The 23,316-nt window shown below is 42.5% G+C and overlaps 1 protein-coding gene across 1 annotated transcript in view; it reads left to right on the top strand.

Moving 5' to 3' along the window:
- The window catches only part of LOC128656482 (dystonin-like), a 958,955-nt gene that overhangs the window by 704,427 nt on the left and 231,212 nt on the right, over positions 1 to 23,316 (top strand). Inside the window, 3 exon segments of the mRNA XM_053710402.1 lie at positions 12,055 to 12,263; positions 17,131 to 17,448; positions 19,188 to 19,354. Coding sequence (XP_053566377.1) covers positions 12,055 to 12,263; positions 17,131 to 17,448; positions 19,188 to 19,354 — 694 coding nt within the window.

The raw sequence follows: 23,316 nt of genomic DNA, 5'->3' as shown, positions 1-23,316 counted from the left end.
TCTGATTTAGAAAGAGTATACAATTTTAATCAACTTTCTAATTTACATAAATATGTAATAAGCTTCGTTCTCTTGCAGCATCTAACATAACCTTTCTGGGTTTTCAGACTCCCATTGATTTCTATGGCATTCACGGCCTCAAGGGTGGCGGTTTAAACAATAGGTACGCTGCGGCAGAAAAGATGCTAGCGTACCCGTTGAATGTTTGATAAATTGGGAAGAGGGTCAAATAGAGTCGAATGTGAATTAAAAAAATCTGGAATGACGCAAGCATCTATCTGCGTCGGATTAAGATCGCGGGGGGGTACATTTACGTCACACATTTCAAAATTTGACAATGTTGATGCTTTGTTAATTACGGCGGATTAAATTTGCGTCAAATATGACGTGTGATTCAAGCGGATTCCATCGTATTATCAGTTGAAGCTTTGATAAATCGGCCCCCTAAACATCAAAAATTAGATTTTCAAATTACTCTTAAAAATGTTATGCATAGTTTACATTCTAATGTACTTCACATAGAAGGAAATATTATTTTTAATGATATCTTTCTATATACTGCATATCTGATGATTTTTAAAAATATATATCTATACCTATATATTTATATGAATTTATACAGGTATATATATGTAAATACAAATAATATTTTCTTCTAAGTGAAGAACATTGGAATGTAAAATATTTTCAGTGAAAACACAGTAAAACATATTTTAAAAATATTAAAATTAAAGGGACAGTGAAGTCCCAAAAAAACTTTCATGATTCAAATAGGACATGTAATTTTAAACAACTTTCCAATTTACTTTTATCAACAATTTTGCTTTGTTTTCTTGGTATTCTTAGTTGAAAGATAAACCTAGGAGGTTCATATGCTAATTTCTTAGACCTTGAAGGCCGCCTCTAATCTAAATGCATTTTGATAGTTTTTCACCACTAGAGGGCACTAGTTCACGTGTTTCATATAGATAACATTGAGCTCATGCACGTGAATTTACCATGGAGTCAGCTCTGATAGGCTAAAATGCAAGTCTGTCAAAAGAACTGAAATAAGGGGGCAGTCTGCTGAGGCTTAGATACAAGATAATTACAGAGGTAAAACATGTGTAATTATAACTGTGTTGGTTATGCAAAACTGGGGAATTGGTAATTAAGGGATTATCTATCTTTTAAAACAACAAACATTCTGGTATTGACTGTCCCTTTAATTTAAAAATGATTTTTATGTTTAAATGTTTTTATATAAATATATATATATATATATATATATATATATATGTGTGTGTGTGTGTTTGTGTGTATATATATGCTTTGCAAACAAAACTCAGGAATCATATTCTTTGAAAGTGTATATCCAATAATTGGAAAAGGGTTCCCAACGTTTCGGTCCTCAACTGGGCCTTTCTCAAGGTCACCTTCACAGTGCACAATGTTCCATATTTATACACACAACATACCAACAAAAACAGGAACTAGTTTCCATACGGCTAGATTTAGAGTTTTGTCGGTAACGACCCGCGTAGCTAACGCTGGCTTTTTTCTGGCCGCTCCTTTAAAATAACTCTGGTATTGAGAGTCCATATAATGTCAGCGTTAGGCTCCAAAAAAGGAGCGTAGAGCATATTTAACGCAGCTTCAACTCTCGATACCAGAGTTGCTTACGGACGCGGCCAGCCTCAAAAACGTGCTCGTGCACGATTCCCCCATAGGAAACAATGGGGCTGTTTGAGCTGAAAAAAAACTAACACCTGCAAAAAAGCCGCGTTCAGCTCCTAACGCAGCCCCATTGTTTGCTATGGGGAAACACTTCCTACGTCTGCACCTAACACCCTAACATGTACCCCGAGTCTAAACACCCCTAGCCTTACACTTCTTAACCCCTAATCTGCCGCCCCCGCTATCGCTGACCCCTGCATATTATTTTTAACCCCTAATCTGCCGCTCCGTAAACCGCCGCTACTTACATTATCCTTATGTACCCCTAATCTGCTGCCCCTAACACCGCCGACTATTATATTATATTTATTAACCCCTAATCTGCCCCCCACAACGTCGCCTCCACCTGCCTACACTTATTAACCCCTAATCTGCGGAGCGGACCGCACCGCTATCATAATAAAGTTATTAACCCCTAATCCGCCTCACTAACCCTATAATAAATAGTATTAACCCCTAATCTGCCCTCCCTAACATCGCCGACACCTAACTTCAATTATTAAACCCTAATCTGCCGACCGGAGCTCACCGCTATTCTAATAAATGTATTAACCCCTAAAGCTAAGTCTAACCCTAACACTAACACCCCCCTAACTTAAATATAATTTAAATCTAATGAAATTAATTAACTCTTATTAAATAAATGATTCCTATTTAAAGCTAAATACTTACCTGTAAAATAAATCCTAATATAGCTACAATATAAATTATAATTATATTATAGCTATTTTAGGATTAATATTTATTTTACAGGTAACTTTGTATTTATTTTAACCAGGTACAATAGCTATTAAATAGTTAAGAACTATTTAATAGCTAAAATAGTTAAAATAATTACAAAATTACCTGTAAAATAAATCCTAACCTAAGTTACAATTAAACCTAACACTATACTATCATTAAATTAATTAAATAAAATACCTACAATTACCTACAATTAAACCTAACACTACACTATCAATGCATTAATTAAATACAATACCTACAAATAACTACAATGAAATAAACTAACTAAAGTACAAAAAATAAAAAAGAACTAAGTTACAAAAAATAAAAAAATATTTACAAACATAAGAAAAATATTACAACAATTTTAAACTAATTACACCTACTCTAAGCCCCCTAATAAAATAACAAAGACCCCCAAAATAAAAAATGCCCTACCCTATTCTAAATTACTAAAGTTCAAAGCTCTTTTACCTTACCAGCCCTGAACAGGGCCCTTTGCGGGGCATGCCCCAAGAAGTTCAGCTCTTTTGCCTGTAAAAAAAAACATACAATACCCCCCCCCCAACATTACAACCCACCACCCACATACCCCTAATCTAACCCAAACCCCCCTTAAATAAACCTAACACTAAGCCCCTGAAGATCATCCTACCTTGTCTTCACCTCACCGGGTATCACCGATTGGTCCTGGCTCCAAAATCTTCATCCAACCCAAGCGGGGGCTGGCGATCCATCATCCGGTGGCTGAAGAGGTCCAGAAGAGGCTCCAAAGTCTTCATCCTATCCGGGAAGAAGAGTAGATCCGGACCGGCAACCATCATCTTCCAAGCGGCATCTTCTATCTTCATCTGATGAGGACCAGCTACATCCTGAAGACCTCCACCGCGGCCCCATCTTCATCCGGCGACGTCCAACTGAAGAATGACGGTTCCTTTAAGGGACGTCATCCAAGATGGCGTCCCTCGAATTCCGATTGGCTGATAGGATTCTATCAGCCAATCGGAATTAAGGTAGGAATATTCTGATTGGCTGATGGAATCAGCCAATCGGAATCAAGATCAATCCGATTGGCTGATCCAATCAGCCAATCAGATTGAGCTCGCATTCTATTGGCTGATCGAAACAGCCAATAGAATGCGAGCTCAATCTGATTGGCTGATCCAATCAGCCAATCGGATTGAACTTGATTCTGATTGGCTGATTCCATCAGCCAATCAGAATATTCCTACCTTAATTCCGATTGGCTGATAGAATCCTATCAGCCAATCGGAATTCGAGGGACGCCATCTTGGATGACGTCCCTTAAAGGAACCGTCATTCTTCAGTTGGACGTCGCCGGATGAAGATGGGTCCGCGGTGGAGGTCTTCAGGATGGAGCCGGTCCTCATCGGATGAAGATAGAAGATGCCGCTTGGAAGATGATGGTTGCCGGTCCGGATCTACTCTTCTTCCCGGATAGGATGAAGACTTTGGAGCCTCTTCTGGACCTCTTCAGCCACCGGATGATGGATCGCCAGCCCCCGCTTGGGTTGGATGAAGATTTTGGAGCCAGGACCGATCGGTGATACCCGGTGAGGTGAAGACAAGGTAGGATGATCTTCAGGGGCTTAGTGTTAGGTTTATTTAAGGGGGGTTTGGGTTAGATTAGGGGTATGTGGGTGGTGGGTTGTAATGTTGGGGGGGGGGGTATTGGATGTTTTTTTTACAGGCAAAAGAGCTGAACTTCTTGGGGCATGCCCCGCAAAGGGCCCTGTTCAGGGCTGGTAAGGTAAAAGAGCTTTGAACTTTAGTAATTTAGAATAGGGTAGGGCATTTTTTATTTTGGGGGGTCTTTGTTATTTTATTAGGGGGCTTAGAGTAGGTGTAATTAGTTTAAAATTGTTGTAATATTTTTCTTATGTTTGTAAATATTTTTTTATTTTTTGTAACTTAGTTCTTTTTTATTTTTTGTACTTTAGTTAGTTTATTTCATTGTAGTTATTTGTAGGTATTGTATTTAATTAATGTATTGATAGTGTAGTGTTAGGTTTAATTGTAGGTAATTGTAGGTATTTAATTTAATTAATTTAATGATAGTATAGTGTTAGGTTTAATTGTAACTTAGGTTAGGATTTATTTTACAGGTAATTTTGTAATTATTTTAACTATTTTAGCTATTAAATAGTTCTTAACTATTTAATAGCTATTGTACCTGGTTAAAATAAATACAAAGTTACCTGTAAAATAAATATTAATCCTAAAATAGCTATAATATAATTATAATTTATATTGTAGCTATATTAGGATTTATTTTACAGGTAAGTATTTAGCTTTAAATAGGAATAATTTATTTAATAAGAGTTAATTAATTTCGTTAGATTTAAATTATATTTAAGTTAGGGGGGTGTTAGTGTTAGGGTTAGACTTAGCTTTAGGGGTTAATACATTTATTAGAATAGCGGTGAGCTCCGGTCGGCAGATTAGGGGTTAATAATTGAAGTTAGGTGTCAGCGATATTAGGGAGGGCAGATTAGGGGTTAATACTATTTATTATAGGGTTAGTGAGGCGGATTAGGGGTTAATAACTTTATTATAGTAGCGGTGCGGTCCGCTCGGCAGATTAGGGGTTAATAAGTGTAGGCAGGTGGAGGCGACGTTGAGGGGGGCAGATTAGGGGTTAATAAATATAATATAGGGGTCGGCGGTGTTAGGGGCAGCAGATTAGGGGTACATAAGGATAACTTAAGTAGCGGCGCTTTGCGGTCGGCAGATTAGGGGTTAATTATTGTTGGTAGCAGGCTGCGACGTTGTGGGGGGCAGGTTAGGGGTTAATAAATATAATATAGGGGTCGGCGGTGTTAGGGGCAGCAGATTAGGGGTACATAAGGATAACGTAGGTGGCGGTCGGCAGATTAGGGGTTAAAAAAATGTAATCGAGTGGCGGTGATGTGGGGGGGCCTCGGTTTAGGGGTACATAGGTAGTTTATGGGTGTTAGTGTACTTTAGAGTACAGTAGTTAAGAGCTTTATGAACCGGCGTTAGCCCAGAAAGCTCTTAACTACTGACTTTTTTCTGCGGCTGGAGTTTTGTCGTTAGAATTCTAACGCTCACTTCAGACACGACTCTAAATACCGGAGTTAGAAAAATCCCATTGAAAACATAGGATACGCAATTGACGTAAGGGGATCTGCGGTATGGAAAAGTCGCGGCTGAAAAGTGAGCGTTAGACCCTATTTTGAGTGACTCCAAATACCGGAGGTAGCCTAAAACCAGCGTTAGGAGTCTCTAACGCTGGTTTTCACGGCTACCGCCAAACTCCAAATCTAGGCCATAGTGTCTCTCACCAATAACATTTTTAAATCTTCAACAAGAAACATGTGGGGATCTACCCCCATCTAGTGGACATAAATATGTGAGCTTCTGCATCTGCTATTCTGAATCTGCAATTTTGCTACCCATATACCTCAGTTTCACTTTCTGTTGAAAAAGAAAACAAGATTTTTAGGAGAATATACTCATGGTTCAGTTCCATATGTATATATATATTTGTGTGTGTGTGTGTATGTATGTGTATATATGTATGTATATACATATATACACAAATAAACAGTATTTATATATAGATATACTAGTCCTAAAGCCCGTTAACGGGCCGTTTTTTGCAGTACAGCGGTGCCATCCCTTGCACTCTCTCCCTCCCCCTCTCTTTTGCTCTCTCTCTCCCCTCTCTCTTTTGCTCTCTTTCTCCCCCTCTTTTTTGAGCTCCCTCTCTCCCCCTCTCTTTTGAGCTCTCTCTCTCCCCCTCTCTTTTGCACTCTCTCCCCCCTCTCTTTTGCGCTCTCTCTCTCCCCCTCTCTTTTGCTCTCTCTGCCCCTCTCTTTTGCTCTCTCTCTCCCCCCCTCTCTTTTGCGCTCTCTCCCCCTCTCTTTTGCGCTCTCTCTTTCCCCCTCTCTTTTGCACTCTCTCTCTCCCCCTCTCTTTTGCGCTCTCACTCTTCCCCATCTCTTTTGCGCTCTCTCCCCCCTCTCTCTCTCCCCTCTCTCTCTCCCCCCTCTCTTTTGCGCTCTCTCTCTCCCCCTCTATTTTTTGCTCTCTCTCTCCTCTCTTTTGCGTTCTCTCTCCCCCCCTCTCTTTTGCGCTCTCTCTCCCCCCTCTCTTTTGCGCTCTCTCTCCCCCCTCTTTTGCACTCTCCCCCCTCTCTTTTGCGCTCTCTCTCCCCCTCTCTTTTGCGCTCTCTCTCCCCCCCTCTTTTACACTCTCTCCCCTCTCTTTTTCGCTCTCTCTCCCCCTCTCTTTTGCGCTCTTCCCTCCTCTCTTTTGCGCTCTCTCTTTCCTCCTCTCTTTTGCGCTCTCTCGCCCCCTCTCTTTTGCGCTCTTCCCCTCCTCTCTTTTGCGCTCTCTCTCTTCCTCCTCTCTTTTGCGCTCTCTCCCCCCCTCTCTTTTGCGCTCTTCCCCTCTCTCTTTTGCGCTCTCTCCCCCCTCTTTTGCGCTCTCTTTCTCCCCCCTCTCTTTTGCGCTCTCTCCCCCTCTCTTTTGCGCTCTCTCTTTCCCCCTCTCTTTTGCGCTCTCACTCTTCCCCATCTCTTTTGCGCTCTCTCCCCCCTCTCTCTCTCCCCTCTCTCTCTCCCCCCTCTCTTTTGCGCTCTCTCTCTCCCCCTCTATTTTTTGCTCTCTCTCCCCCTCTCTTTTGCGCTCTCTCTCCCCCCCTCTTTTACGCTCTCTCCCCTCTCTTTTTCGCTCTCTCTCCCCCTCTCTTTTGCGCTCTTCCCTCCTCTCTTTTGCGCTCTCTCTTTCCTCCTCTCTTTTGCGCTCTCTCGCCCCCTCTCTTTTGCGCTCTTCCCTCCTCTCTTTTGCGCTCTCTCTTTCCTCCTCTCTTTTGCGCTCTCTCCCCCCCTCTCTTTTGCGCTCTTCCCTCTCTCTTTTGCGCTCTCTCCCCCCTCTTTTGCGCTCTCTTTCTCCCCCCTCTCTTTTGCGCTCTCTCCCCCTCTCTTTTGCGCTCTCTCTTTCCCCCTCTCTTTTGCACTCTCTCTCTCCCCCTCTCTTTTGCGCTCTCACTCTTCCCCATCTCTTTTGCGCTCTCTCCCCCCTCTCTCTCTCCCCTCTCTCTCTCCCCCCTCTCTTTTGCGCTCTCTCTCTCCCCCTCTATTTTTTGCTCTCTCTCCCCTCTCTTTTGCGTTCTCTCTCCCCCCTCTCTTTTGCGCTCTCTCTCCCCCTCTCTTTTGCGCTCTCTCTCCCCCCCTCTTTTGCACTCTCCCCCCTCTCTTTTGCGCTCTCTCTCCCCCTCTCTTTTGCGCTCTCTCTCCCCCCCTCTTTTACGCTCTCTCCCCTCTCTTTTGCGCTCTCTCTCCCCCCTCTCTTTTGCGCTCTTCCCTCCTCTCTTTTGCGCTCTCTCTTTCCTCCTATCTTTTGCGCTCTCTCCCCCCCTCTCTTTTGCGCTCTTCCCCTCTCTCTTTTGCGCTCTCTCCCCCCTCTTTTGCGCTCTCTTTCTCCCCCCTCTCTTTTGCTCTCTCTCCCCTCTCTTTTGAGCTCTCTCTCCCCCCTCTCTTTTGAGCTCTCTCTCTCCCCCCTCTCTTTTGCGCTGTCTCTCTCCCCCTCTCTTTTGTGCTCTCTCTCCCCCTCTCTTTTGCGCTCTCTCTCTCCCCCTTTCTTTTGCGCTCTCTCTCCCCCTCTCTTTTGCGTTCTCTCTCTCCCCCTCTCTTTTGCGCTCTCTCTCCCCCTCTCTTTTGCGCTCTTTCTTTCCCCCTCATCTCTTTTGCGCTCTCTCTCCCCATCTATTTTGCGCTCTCTCCCCCTCTCTCTCTCCCCTCTCTTTTGCGCTCTCTCTCCCCCCTCTCTTTTGCACTCTCTCTCCCCCCTCTCTTTTGTGCTCTCTCCCTCCCCCCTCTCTTGCGCTCTCTCCCCCCTCTCTTTTGCACTCTCTCTCCCCCCTCTCTTTTGCGCTCTTCCCCCCTCTCTTTTGCGCTCTCTTTCTCCCCCCTCTTTTGCGCTCTCTCCACCCTCTCTTTTGCGCTCTCTCTCCCCCCCCTCTCTTTTGCGCTCTCTCCCCCTCTCTTTTGCGCTCTCTCCCCCTCTCTTTTGCGCTCTCTCCCCCTCTCTTTTGTGCTCTCTCTCTCCCCCCTCTTTTGCTCTCTCTCTCCCCCCCCCTCTTTTGCTCTCTCTCTCCCCCTCTCTTTTGCGCGCTCTCTCCCCCCTCTCTTTTGCACTCTCTCTCCCCCTCTCTTTTGTGCTCTATCTCCCCTCTCTTTTGTGCTCTCTCTCTCCCCCCTCTCTTTTGCGCTCTCTCTCCCCCTCTCTTGCGCTCTCTCCCCCCTCTCTTTTGCGCTCTCTCTCCCCCCTCTCTTTTGCGCTCTTCCCCCCTCTCTTTTGCGCTCTCTTTCTCCCCCCTCTTTTGCGCTCTCTCCCCCTCTCTTTTGCGCTCTCTCTCTCCCCCCTCTCTTTTGCGTTCTCTCCCCCTCTCTTTTGCGCTCTCTCCCCTCTCTTTTGTGCTCTCTCTCTCCCCCCTCTTTTGCTCTCTCTCTTTCCCCCCCTCTTTTGCTCTCTCTCTCCCCCTCTCTTTTGCGCGCTCTCTCTCCCCCCTCTTTTGCTCTCTCTCTCCCCCCCCTCTTTTGCTCTCTCTCTCCCCCTCTCTTTTGCGCGCTCTCTCTTCCCCTACTTTTGCGCTCTCTCCTCCCCTCTCTTTTGCGCTCTCTCTTTTGCTCTCTCTCCCCTCTCTCTCTCTCCCCCCCTCTCTCTCTCTCTCCCATCTTTTCCCCCCCTCTCTCTCTCCCCTCCTCTCTCTTTCCCCTCTCTCTATCTCTCTCTCTCTCCCCTCTATCGTGCAGCCAGGCCCCCTTCATGTCCGGCCACGCCCCCTTCACTGCCATTCACGCCTGCCATGCCCCCTTCGTGCCGGCCATGCCCCCGCTCGTGCCCGGCCACGCTCTCTCTCCCCCCCCTCTCTCCCCCTCTCTTTTGCGCTCTCCCCCCCCTCTTTTACGCTCTCTCCCCTCTCTTTTGCGCTCTCTCTCCCCCTCTCTTTTGCACTCTCTCTGTCCCCCTCTCTTTTGCGCTCTTCCCTCCTCTCTTTTGCGCTCTCTCCTCCTCTCTTTTGCGCTCTCTCCCCCTCTCTTTTGCGCTCTCTCTCCCCCTCTCTTTTGCGCTCTCTCCCCCCTCTCTTTTGCGCTCTTCCCCCCTCTCTTTTGCGCTCTCTCCCCTCTCTTTTGCGCTCTCTCTCTCCCCCTCTCTCTCTCCCCCATCTTTCCCCCCCCCCTCTCTCTCTCTCCCCTCCTCTCTCCCCTCCTCTCTCTTTCCCCTCTCTCTATCTCTCTCTCTCTCCCCTCTATCGTGCGGCCAGGCCCCCTTCACGTCCGGCCACGCCCCCTTCACTGCCATTCACGCCTGCCATGCCCCCTTCGTGCCGGCCATGCCCCCGCTCTTGCCCGGCCACGCTCTCTCTCCCCCCTCTCTTTTGCGCTCTTTCTCCCCCCTCTCTTTTGCGCTCTCTCTCCCCCCTCTTTTGCGCTCTCCCCTTCTCTCTTTTGCGCTCTCTCTCCCCCTCTCTTTTGCGCTCTCCCCCCCCTCTTTTACGCTCTCTCCCCTCTCTTTTGCGCTCTCTCTCCACCTCTCTTTTGGGCTCTTCCCTCCTCTCTTTTGCGCTCTCTCTCTCCCCCCTCTCTTTTGAGCTCTCTCTCCCCCCTCTCTTTTGAGCTCTCTCTCTCCCCCTCTCTTTTGCGCTGTCTCTCTCCCCCTCTCTTTTGCGCTCTCTCTCCCCCCTCTCTTTTGCGCTCTCTCTCTCCCCCTCTCTTTTTTGCTCTCTCTCCCCCTCTCTTTTGCGTTCTCTCTCTCCCCCTCTCTTTTGCGCTCTCTCTCTCCCTCTCTTTTGCGCTCTTTCTTTCCCCCTCTCTTTTGCACTCTCTCTCCCTCATCTCTTTTGCGCTCTCTCTCCCCATCTCTTTTGCGCTCTCTCCCCCTCTCTCTCTCCCCTCTCTTTTGCGCTCTCTCTCCCCCCTCTCTTTTGCACTCTCTCTCCCCCTCTCTTTTGTGCTCTATCTCCCCTCTCTTTTGTGCTCTCTCTCTCCCCCCTCTCTTTTGCGCTCTCTCTCCCCCTCTCTTGCGCTCTCTCCCCCCTCTCTTTTGCGCTCTCTCTCCCCCCTCTCTTTTGCGCTCTTCCCCCCTCTCTTTTGCGCTCTCTTTCTCCCCCCTCTTTTGCGCTCTCTCCCCCTCTCTTTTGCGCTCTCTCTCTCCCCCCTCTCTTTTGCGTTCTCTCCCCCTCTCTTTTGCGCTCTCTCCCCTCTCTTTTGTGCTCTCTCTCTCCCCCCTCTTTTGCTCTCTCTCTTTCCCCCCCTCTTTTGCTCTCTCTCTCCCCCTCTCTTTTGCGCGCTCTCTCTCCCCCTACTTTTGCGCTCTCTCCTCCCCTCTCTTTTGCGCTCTCTTTTGCTCTCTCTCTCTCCCCTCTCTCTCTCTCTCTCTCTCTCTCTCTCTCTCCCCCCCCTCTCTCTCTCCCCCTCTCTCTCTCCCCCATCTTTCCCCCCCCTCTCTCTCTCTCTCTCTCTCTCTCTCTCTCCCCTCCTCTCTCCCCTCCTCTCTCTTTCCCCTCTCTCTATCTCTCTCTCTCTCTCCCCTCTATCGTGCGGCCAGGCCCCCTTCACGTCAGGCCACGCCCCCTTCACTGCCATTCACGCCTGCCATGCCCCCTTCGTGCCGGCCATGCCCCCACTCGTGCCTGGCCACGCCCACTTCTGCCTTAGATCAGCTAGGGACTCAAAGGCCAGGTGTGTTTGTCCTCGTGCTGTCTCTACTGCGCATGACAGCTTCGGACAAACACACTTGGCCTTTTATATTATAGGATTATAGCCCTTTCAAGTCAAATACCTTGTCACATACCATATACCTTTTAACCCTTATAAAAACTTTGTATGAATATTAATAATTAATATTATTCTAATACTTTATTTAAATGTATTTATGTTGTGTTTGGGGCAACTTTTTTTTAACCCTTACACTTTACACTAGGTCTTCAAGCGTGCTAATCCATTGAGCGTAACTTTTTACTTTCAACTTGTAATATGCATGCTATCATATTAGCGCCTCTTGTTACCTAACCCAATGTTTTGTAAAAATAATAATAATAATAAATAAATGTGTCTTGTATTAAAAAATATTATATTATACAGTTAATGCAGACCATTAGCTGGGAGTATCAGAGTTCTAAACAGATCAGATATTTGCATTGGTTTTCTATAGTATAATGGCTGTCAAAATGGTTTGTAAAACTATTGTGTAATAGTCACAAATTCTAATTCATAGATTAAATGCACAATTGCTCCAATTCATTCTGTGCTATTATGTTACAACTTCTTGAATTATAATTATGGGGTCTGCAACTGAAATAGACTTGAATTTACTTATATTACCAATATTATTTCATTCTCTGGGAATCTTCTGTAGAAAAGTATACCTAGGTAGGCTTTGTAGCATTACTGGCAGTTGGCTGCTGATTGGTGGCTACAAAATTATATGAAAACAATTACACAATAATAAAATACTTAACACATTAGAGCTCTTTTATGTTGCACATTTATATCCCTTTAATTACAAATTGTAAGAAGCCATTCATAATATTACTTGTTTACATGGTAATATTTATTACAGATGATATAGTGGGAAAATGCAGCACTTTGTCGCAGTCAGTGAATGACTGGAATGAGAAGCTGCAGGTGACTCTAACTCGATCTCTCAGCGTTCAGGACGGTTTGGATGAAATGTTAGACTGGATGCAAGGGGTTGAGAAGGACGTCAAGGGACAGCATCAGATTCCGCTAAACTCATCTGCCATTCAGGAAATGATTGCAAGAAACAATGTAAGTTATTTTGTGTATTTGACTGGGAAAGTTTTTTCTTTATTAAGAAATGTTTTTCTCTTTCTAAGTCAGGATAGTTCTTACTCAAACACATTAAAAAAATACCTATTGAAAGACACTTTTTGATATAACAGACATAGGGGTAGATTTATTAAGCAGCAGATGCTGCTTTCTACGCCAATCGTTTCAGGTCCACCTAAAACGGAAGTTAAGAAGCAATGGTCATAAGACACCTTTTAGGTGGTGGACTGAAATCATCCCGATACGATACGATCAGGATGATTAACACCCTGCTAGTGGCCGATTAGCCGCCGGTGAGCAGGGGGCGGCATTGCACAAGCAATGCTTGTGCAATGATAAATGCCGACAGCGTATGCTGTCTGCATTTAGCGATGCTGAGCGGACATGATTCGCTATAGAGAATCATGTCCGCTCGACATTCATTAAATCTACCCCATAGACTGCTTCATAGCTCAGTATCACCTACGAGTTTTGCGTTCATGTTAAAACAGCAATGCAGCCATTACGAGTCGGTATAGCTGTACCATAAGCCTTTTAGCCTGTAACACAATGTCAGTCCTGCACTCAAAAAAATGACGCAATCTGAGACCAGTAGTTATGAGTTTTACGCAACAAAACTGTTACATAAAACTCGTAACTAAACTGTTACAAAGTACACTAACACCCATAAACTACCTATTAACCCTCTAAACCGAGGCCCTCCCACATCGCAAACACTATATTAAACTTATTAAGCCCTAATCTGCTGCTCCCGACATCGGCGCTACTAATAAAATTAATTAACTCCTATTCTGCCGCTCCCTTACACTGTTGCCACTATACTAAAGTTATTAACCCCTATTCCCCAACATTGCCCACACTATAATAAATATATTAACCCCTATTTCACAGCTCCCTGACATTGCCACCACTAAATAAAGCTATTAACCCCTAAACCTCTGGCCTCCCACATCACTACCACTAAATAAACCTATTAACCCCTAAACTGCCAGCCCCCCGCATTGCCAAAAACTAAATTAAACTATTAACACCTAGACCTAAAAAAAAACCTTACTTTAAATTAAAATTACAAGATCCCTATCTTAAAATAAATAAAAACTTACATGTGAAATAAAAAAAAGTTTAAACTATAAATTAAACTAACATTACTATTAGACTAAAATTAAAATAACTATCAGTTAATAAAATTACTCATTAAAAAAACTAACACTACTAAAAAAATTAAATCTACAGTTACAAAAAATTAAAAACACTAAATTACAAAAAATACTACATTACAAAAAATAAAAAAATACTAAATTACAAAAAATAACAAACAAAATTATCAAAAAAAAAAAACAATTACACCTAATCTAAAAGCCTTATCAAAATAAAAATGCCCCCAAAATAAAAAAAAAACCCTAGCCTACAATAAACTACCAATAGCCCTTAAGAGGGCCTTTTGTAGGGCATTGCCCTAAAGAAATCAGCTCTTTTCCCTGTAAAAAAATACAAAGACCCCCCCCAAGAGTAAAACCCACAACCCAACCAACCCCCCCAAAATAAAAAAACTTAACTCTAAAAAAAAAACCTAATTTACCCATTGCCCTGAAAAGGGCATTTGTATGGGCATTGCCCTTAAAAGGGCATTCAGCTCTTTTTCTTGCCCTTAAAATGGCATTCAGCTGTTTTAAGACAAGCCCAAAGCGGTCCTAATCTAAAAAAAAAAAAACATCCAAAAAAACCTTAAAAAAACCTAACCCCTCTTTAGGTATTCACAGTTGCTGAAGTCCCGCTTGAACGATCTTCATCCCAGCGGCTCCATCTTCATCCAGACGGCTCCATCTTCATCCAGGTGGCTCTATCTTCATCCATTGAGGGACCAGCATCTTCTTCATCCCTGCGGAGGCGGAGCAGTCGATCTGCGGAGTTCCAGGCGAAGGTCCAATGCGGAAGTCCAGGCGGAGGTCAATCGATCCGACGTGGAGGTCCTCTTCATGCGATCGTCCACTGCACACTGAGGATTCAAATGCAAGGCACCCCTTTTATACTGGGGTACCATTGCGGAAAAATTTAAATCAGCCAATAGGAATTAGGGCTGCTAAAATCCTATTGGCTGTTCAAATCAGCCAATAGGATTTAAGCAGCTCTCATTCCTATTGGCTGATTCGAATCAGCCAATAGGAATGAGAGCTGCTTAAATCCTATTGGCTGATTTGAACAGCTAATAGGAATGAGAGCTGCTTAAATCCTATTGGCTGATTTGAACAGCCAATAGGATTTTAGCAGCTCTAATTCCTATTGGCTGATTTAAATTTTTCAGCCAATAGGAATGCAATTGTACCCCCAGTATAAAAGGGGTACCTTGCATTTGAATCCTCAGTGTGCGGCGGACGATCGCATGAAGAGGACCTCCACGTTGGATCAATGGACCTCCGCCTGGTCCTCCGCCTTGGACCTCTGCCTGGATCTCCGCCTTGGACCTTCGCCTGGACCTACGCCTCCACGCATCGACTGCTCCGCCTCCACGAGGATGAAGAAGATGCCGGTCCCTCAATGGATGAAGATGGAGCCGCCTGGATGAAGATGGAGCCGCCTAGATGAAGATCACCGGACTTCAGCAACTGTGAGTACCTAAAGAGCGGTTAGTGTTAGGTTTCTTAAGGTTTTTTTGGGTGTTTTTTTTTTTAATTAGGGTTTGGGCTTGTCATAAAAGAGCTTTTCAGGGCAATGGGTAGATTAGTTTTTTTTAGTTAGGTTTTTTTATTGTGGGGGTTTGTAATGTTAGGGGTGTTTGTTTTTATTTTTTAGAAAAAGAACTGATTTCTTTAGGGCTATTGGTAGTTTATTATAGATTAGGGTTATTTTATTTTGGGGTGTTTTTTTTAAAAAAAACAAGGTATTAGAATAGGAATAATTTTTATTATTTTGAATAATTTGTTTGTTATATTGTGTAATGTTTTTTTTTTCTTTTTGGGGTGTTTTTTTTTTTTAAATAGCCATTTTTTATTTTTAATGGGCAGCAAAAGAGCTGAATGCCCTACAAAAAGCCCTTTTTAGGGCCTACAAAAGGCCGTTTTAAGGGCCCTTGGTAGTTTATTATAGATTAGGTGTTTTTTTTGTGGGGGGTGTTTTTTTTTTAACAGGGTTTTAGAATAGGAATAATTTTTATTGTTTTGGATAATTTCGTTTGTTATTTTTTGTAATGATAGTTTTTTTTTAAAAATTTGTAATTTTTTTTAGTATTTTTTATTTTTTGTAATGTTAGTTTTTTTTGTAATGTTAGGTTTTAGTGTAAGGCAGCTTAGGTTTTACTTTTATTTCACTGGTAAGTTTGTATTTATTTTAACTAGGTAGTTAGTAAATAGTTAATAACTATTTACTGACTAATCTACTTAGTTAAAATAAATACAAACTTACCTGTGAAATAAAAACCTAAACTAGCTACAATATAACGCCACGCTACAGGCGATGAAGGGAAAGAAAAGAGCTGATGTTCTGTCGCAGTGAGGGGGAAGGAGGGTGGAGAGGCAATGAGGGGTATCCTCTGTGGGATCTGTTGGGAAAGTGATCTGAGAGGGGGAGGGAGGTTATTGAGGGGGGTAGCTACACTACAAAAAAAATGGGTATTTTAATTTTTTTTAAGAAAAAATTGCCTAATTTGTAGCAAACTAGGTATTGGCAGACAGCTCCCAGTACCTAAGATGTCGGCAAATAGGTAGAGGGGGGGGGGAGGTTAGAGAGCTGTTTGGGAGGGATCAGGGAGGTTGGGAGGTAAGTGGGGATACTACCCTCAAGAAAATATATAACATTTTTATTTTATTCTTTAAAACAAAGTTTTTTTTTAATTTTTGTATTGGCAGACTTTCTGCCAGTACTTGAGATGGGGGTGACCTTTGGGGGAGGGGGGAGGGAGGGAAGAGAGCTGTTTGAGAGGGGTCAGGGAGGGATCAGGGGGTGGATCTCTACACTAAAGCTAAAATTAACCCTACAAGCTACCTAATTAACCACTTCACTGCTGGGCATAATACAAGTATGGTATGCAGCGGAATTTAGCGGCCTTCTAATTATTAAAAAGCAATGCCAAAGTCATATATGTCTGCTATTTCTGAACAAAGGGAAGCATTTACAACCATTTGTGCCATGATTGCACAAGCTGTTTGTAAATAATTTCAGTGAGAAACCTACAATTGTGAAAAAGTTAACGATTTTTTTTTTATTTGATCGCATTTGGCAGTGAAATGGTGGCATGAAATATACCAAAATGGGCTTAGATCAATACTTTGGGTTGTCTACTAAAAACAAATATATAGTTTTGATAGGTAAATATAAAAAAGGCTCTATTTCGGTTTAAATGTAGTGATGACAAAATTGCTAAAAATGCTCTTGTCTTTTTGGGAAGTTTTTGTCTGAAATGCCCGGTCCTTAAGGGTTAAGAGATGGGGAAATATACCGGTGCTGAGGTAGAGGTTGAAAATGTGTGAGAATATTGGTAAAAGTAGGAGAGGGGGGGGGGGTAGTTGTGAGGGGATGGGATTGAGGGGACAGGTAGAGAGGTGAGACGATATAAGGGCAGAAACGTCTTCCTCTGTAACAGGGGCAAAAAAATGAATTTGTGGATTTGTAGCTTTTGGATGATGTTGAGCTGTTGGGGGGTTTGGAGTCTGGTAGTATGTTGAGAGATTTAGATTCTGATGGAATCAATTTTGTTGTTGAAGTCGCTGGCAAAGGTGGGGGTGGGCGGAGAGGGGTATTAGTTAGTCATGTCAGAATGGAGAGATTTAGATCTGCAGGTTCCTAAAGATCTCAAGAGAAATATTTACTTTAAACTGCAAGTTATTAGATGCATGTTTCCTTTTGTGTCCAGTTGTTAGAACAAGATATATCAAGTCGTCAAACCAGCATAAATACAATGAATGAAAAAGTGAAAAAATTCATGGAAACAGCGGATCCTTCAACTGCATCTTCTATACAAGCAAAGATGAGTGAGCTGTCTCAACGCTATTCTAAAGCTAATGAATGTGTCAAAGAACGAATAGTACAGATGGAAGGCCTGAAGACTAAGGTTGAATTATTTGAGAATCTCTCAGAAAAGGTTCAGTCCTTTCTGGAGAAGAAGTTGCAATCTCTTACAGAGACAGACGGCCCAGGAAAGGATGTGACTGAATTGTCTCAGTACATGCAGGTAACAACGATCAGTAAACTGAACATAGTCTTCTTTTTGAAAACTATCTGGCTTAACAATTTACATACAGATCTGATATTTTGCCTAAAAGGCTCAGTTAAATGCTTACAGCTACTTAAGCTTTACATAAAATAATGCATTTCTCTTTTTATCATCCAATACATACATATCATACCTTTTACTGTAAGTGGTACTAATTTCAAGCAGATATTTTATCGAATTACAATGTTATGATATATTATTATATATATATATATATATATATATATATATATATATATATATATATATATATATATATATATACAATTATTATTTTTTATCATAAATCAAAGTAAACTAAACCTAAATGCATATGGGATTCTACAATCTGAAAAATCTTATTATTTATGTAATTTTTGCTTAGTTTATGTATGAAAAACAAAGCTTGACAGATATTGAATATCAGCTACCTATGGCACCTAGTGTTTTAGTTTTAGACAAAAAAATCTACAACACTAACACTGTGTTAACTCTAGGGGCGCAATATACCAAAGACAAGAGGGATATGATTAATCACTTATTACAAGAATCTAGATGCATATATTTATGATATGAAGCTTGTAATATATGTAACCTAAAATGATATGATATATTAAATATAAAAATAAATCAATATAAATATATGATATATGATATAAATACAATATAATAATACAGTTATTCAAAAGGATATCTATAAAACAAATACAAATCTAAATAGCAAATAAGTTATCAAAAGGACACAGTCAAGTCCTAAAAGTTCTTATCTGTATATGGAACCTTCTTTAGCGATATTTCAAAAAAGAATCAATCCCTTTGTAATGATAGTCCCATAAAGTGCACATAATCTGGAAATCACACTCAAAGATTGGAGCCTGCTGCTTTGCCAGGTAAACAGGATCTGGATACAAGTTTTCTCTGTGAAATGGATCACAAAAACAAAGGCGCCTCCTAGAGTGATATAGTTGGTGCAAACGGATAATGTGATAATCAAAATGATACTCACAAGTGAAGCAGCACTCAGTTGTGCTAACTCAAACAGACTGGGATCTCACAGTGTCCCAGCTCACTGACACAGCCATTATACTGGTTTCTCCAGTGTCCTACAGGACCGAATAAGCTCAGACTCTCAAAGTAGGGTTATAATAAAACCACAATTTAATGGCAAGATAAAAATCCCAAAGTGTCAACAATATAACACTTGATATTAAAACACAATAAGCAACACGTTTCTCAGACTGCTGTCTGTTTCATCAGGCTGATGTTTTAATATCAAGTGTTATATTGTTGACACTTTGGGATTTTTATCTTGCCATTAAATTGTGGTTTTATTATAACCCTACTTTGAGAGTCTGAGCTTATTCGGTCCTGTAGGACACTGGAGAAACCAGTATAATGGCTGTGTCAGTGATCTGGGACACTGTGAGATCCCAGTCTGTTTGAGTTAGCACAACTGAGTGCTGCTTCACTTGTGAGTATCATTTTGATTATCACATTATCCGTTTGCACCAACTATATCACTCTAGGAGGCGCCTTTGTTTTTGTGATCCATTTCACAGAGTAGACTTTTAGTTTTAGACCCCTGTCTTGTTCCACAATGTTGTTCCTGACTCCTAAATGCCGCATTCTGTTGTACATAGCATTGGTTTGTTTTATTGCCTTGGCCTTTGATAGGATACAAAAACAAAATCATTGCGTTTACTATATTATTGTTGTAGGAAACCAGCAGTGAGTTAGTGGAGCACAAAAAAGATGTGGACCAATTACAGAAACTTCTTGAAGAGTTGAGCGTACATGGTTTACCAGGAGATAAGGCTCTTGTTACAGAAAAAATAAATAACTTGGTGAAAAAGTTTCAAGATCTTGAAGACACTGTTAAGGCAAAGTAAGTACAGATACTTTTTAAGGTTATGAATATTTCTCTTCTGATCCTTTCTACCCATGGAGATTCTGACAATATCATCATATGATTTTTGATGATGTACCACACCTTGATGAAGTACAGGGTTTCTTCCTCATTCCCTATGATGCTGGGAAAGGCTCTAATAGGAGCCCCTGTCTCAGCTCTTAAAGAGGTAAGCAACTCTCTCATGTAAAATAAATCACTTATTTAGCTAAGATAGAGCCAATTACCATAAAACAAGATATGATTTATGTGAGTTACTGAGCAAATGAATGTTTAAATGCTACAAGTGCAAAATACAACTTTAGCGAATGGCTGAGGAACGTCTCAGCAGTAAAGGAGCTAAAGGGACATTATACAGCAATTTTCATGTAACTGCATGTGATAGACACTACTATAAAGAATATTATGCACAGATCCTGATATAAAAACCCAGTATAAAACCTTTTAAAAACTTAGAAGCTCCCAATTTAGCTCTGTTGATAAGTTTAGGCTGGAACACCCAGTGAAAGAAGCTGGGAGCAGAACCTCCCCCTTCCCTGCATATGAAAAGACCCATTATGCAAACAGAAGCAGTCTGAGGGGCCTATCTATCAAGCTCTGAATGGAGCTTGATGCCCCGTGTTTCTGGCGAGTCTTTAGACTCGCCAGAAACAGCAGTTATGAAGCAGCGGTCACAAAGACCGCTGCTCCATAACCTGACCGCCTGCTCTAAGCAGGCAAACAGACATTGCCGGAAATCAACCCGATCGAGTACGATCGGGTTGATTGACACGCCTCTGCTGGCAGCCTATTGGCCGCGAGTCTGCAGGGGGCGGCGTTGCACCAGCAGCTCTTGTGAGCTGCTGGTGCAATGCTGAATACGGTGAGTGTATTGCTCGCCGTATTCAGCGAGGTCTGGCGGACCTGATCCGCACTGTTGGATCAGGTCCGCCAGAATTTGATAAATTGGGGCCTGAATCTGTATACATCAGTATACATCTGATACTTTGGTGCTTGATTAGGAGTCTGAAAATCAGCACAATATTATTTAAAAATAAGCAAAACTATACATTTCTCTTGTAAGGTGTATCCAGTCCACGGATCATCCATTACTTGTGGGATATTCTCCTTCCCAACAGGAAGTTGCAAGAGGATCACCCACAGCAGAGCTGCTATATAGCTCCTCCCCTAACTGCCATATCCAGTCATTCTCTTGCAACTCTCAACAAGCATGGAGGTAGTAAGAGGAAAGTGGTGTAACGTAGTTTGTTTTTTACTTCAATCAAAAGCTTGTTATTTTAAATGGTACCGGAGTTGTACTATTTTGTCCCAGGCAGAAAATAGAAGAAGAATCTGCCTGTGATTTCTATGATCTTAGCAGGTTGTAACTAAGATGCATTTCTGTTCTCACACATGACTGAAGAGAGAGGTAACTTCAGTGGGGGAATGGCGTGCAGGTTATCCTGCTATGAGGTATGTGCAGTTAAATTTTTTTCTAGAAGATGTGTATGCTAGAAAATGCTGCTGATACCAGATTTATGTAAGGTAAGCCTGAATACAGTGATTTAATAGCGACTGGTATCATGCTTACTTTCTGAGATAATACTCTTATAGATTTGCAATATAAAACGTTTGCTGGCATGTTTAAACGTTTTTATATATACTTTGGTGATAAAACTTTATTGGGGCCTAGTTTTTTTCCACATGGCTGGCTTAAATTTGCCTAGAAACAGTTTCCTGAGACTTTCCACTGTGTTACTATGAGTGGGAGGAGCCTAATTTAGAGCTTTTTTGCGCAGTAACTTTTACAGACTGAGACATCCAGCTTCCTCCAGGAGTCCCCTGAATGCTATAGGACCTCTCTCAAGGGCTCTTAGGCTTTCCAAAATCGTTTGTTGGGGAAGGTAGGCCCACAGCAAGGCTGTGGCAGTTTGGTGTGCTGTTAAAAAACTTCTAGATCGTTTTTTTTATTCGTTTTTTGAACTAAGGGGTTAATCATCCATTTGCAAGTGGGTGCAATGCTCTGTTAGCTTATTATACACACTGTAAAAATTTTGTTTGATTTACTGCTTTTTTCACTGTTTTTCAAATTCTGACAAAAATTGTTTCTCTTAAAGGCACAGTACCGTTTTTATTTTTTGCTTGTTAACTTACTTTAAAGTGTTTTCCAAGCTTGCTGCTCTCATTGCTAGTCTGTTTAAACATATCTGACATAGAGGAAACTCCTTGTTCATTATGTTTAGAAGCCATGGTGGAACCCCCTCTTAGAATGTGTACCATATGTACTGATTTCACTTTAAGCAATAAAGATCATATTCTGTCTTTAAAAAATTTATCACCAGAGGAATTTGACGAGGGGGAAGTTATGCCGACTAACTCGCCCCACGTGTCAGACCCTTTGACTCCCGCTCAAGGGACTCCCGCTCTAATGGCGCCAAGTACATCTAGTGCGCCCTTAGCGTTTACTTTACAAGACATGGCGGCGGTCATGGATAATACACTGTCAGCGGTATTATCCAGACTTCCTGGGTTTAGAAGAAAGCGAGATAGCTCTGGAGTTAAAAGAAATACAGAGCATACTGACGCTTTAAGAGATATGTCTGATACTCCCTCACAATATACAGAAGCTGAGGAAGGAGAGCCTCTTTCTGTGGGTGATGTTTCTGACTCAGGGAAAAAGATTCAACCTGATTCTGATATGTCTACATTTAAATTTAAGCTTGAACACCTCCACGTGCTGCTCAGGGAGGTTTTAGCTGCTCTGAATGACTGTGATACAATTGCAGTGCCAGAAAAATTGTGTAGATTGGACAAATACTATGCAGTGCCGGTGTGCACTGATGTCTTTCCAATACCTAAAAGGTTTACAGAAATTATTACTAAGGAATGGGATAGACCAGGTGTGCCGTTCTCTCCCCCTCCTATTTTTAAGAAAATGTTTCCAATAGATGCCACCACACGGGACTTATGGCAAACAGTCCCTAAGGTGGAGGGAGCAGTTTCTACCCTAGCTAAGCGTACTACTATTCCTGTCGAGGACAGTTGTGCTTTCTCAGATCCAATGGATAAAAAATTAGAGGGTTACCTTAAGAAAATGTTTATTCAACAAGGTTTTATTCTACAGCCCCTTGCATGCATTGCCCCAGTCACTGCTGCTGTGGCTTTCTGGTTTGAGTCTCTGGAAGAGGCTTTACAGGTAGAGACCCCATTGGATGACATACTTGACAAGCTTAGAGCACTTAAGCTAGCCAATTCTTTTGTTTCTGATGCCATTGTTCATTTGACTAAACTAACAGCTAAGAATTCTGATATTGCTATTCAAGCGCGCAGGGCGCTATGGCTTAAATCATGGTTAGCTGACGTTACTTCAAAGTCTAAGCTGCTTAACATTCCCTTCAAGGGGCAAACCCTATTCGGGCCTGGTTTGAAGGAGATCATTTCTGATATCACTGGAGGAAAAGGTCATGCCCTTCCTCAGGATAGGTCCAAATCAAGGGCCAAACAGTCTAATTTTTATGCCTTTCGAAACTTCAAGGCGAGTGCGGCATCAGCTTCCTCTAATGCAATACAAGAGGGAACTTTTGCCCAGTCCAAGTCGGTCTGGAGACCTAACCAGACCTGGAACAAAAGGGAAGCAGGCCAAAAGCCTGCTGCTGCCCCTAAGACAGCATGAAGTATCAGCCCCCTATCCGGTAACAGATCTAGTAGGGGGCAGACTTTCGCTCTTCGCCCAGGCTTGGGCAAGAGATGTCCAGGATAGCTGGGCATTGGAAATTGTATCCCAGGGGTATCTTCTGGACTTCAAAGCTTCTCCTCCAAAAGGGAGATTTAACCTTTCACAATTATCTACAAACCAGATAAAGAGAGAGGCATTTTTACACTGTGTTCAAGACCTCCTAGTTATGGGAGTGATCCACCCAGTTCCAAAGGAGGAACAGGGACAAGGATTCTATTCAAATCTG

This window comes from Bombina bombina, chromosome 4 (assembly GCF_027579735.1).
Source record: "Bombina bombina isolate aBomBom1 chromosome 4, aBomBom1.pri, whole genome shotgun sequence".
NCBI lineage: Eukaryota > Metazoa > Chordata > Amphibia > Anura > Bombinatoridae > Bombina > Bombina bombina.
Note: the sequence above shows the minus strand (reverse complement) of the source record. Positions and strands in the feature narration are given on the sequence as shown.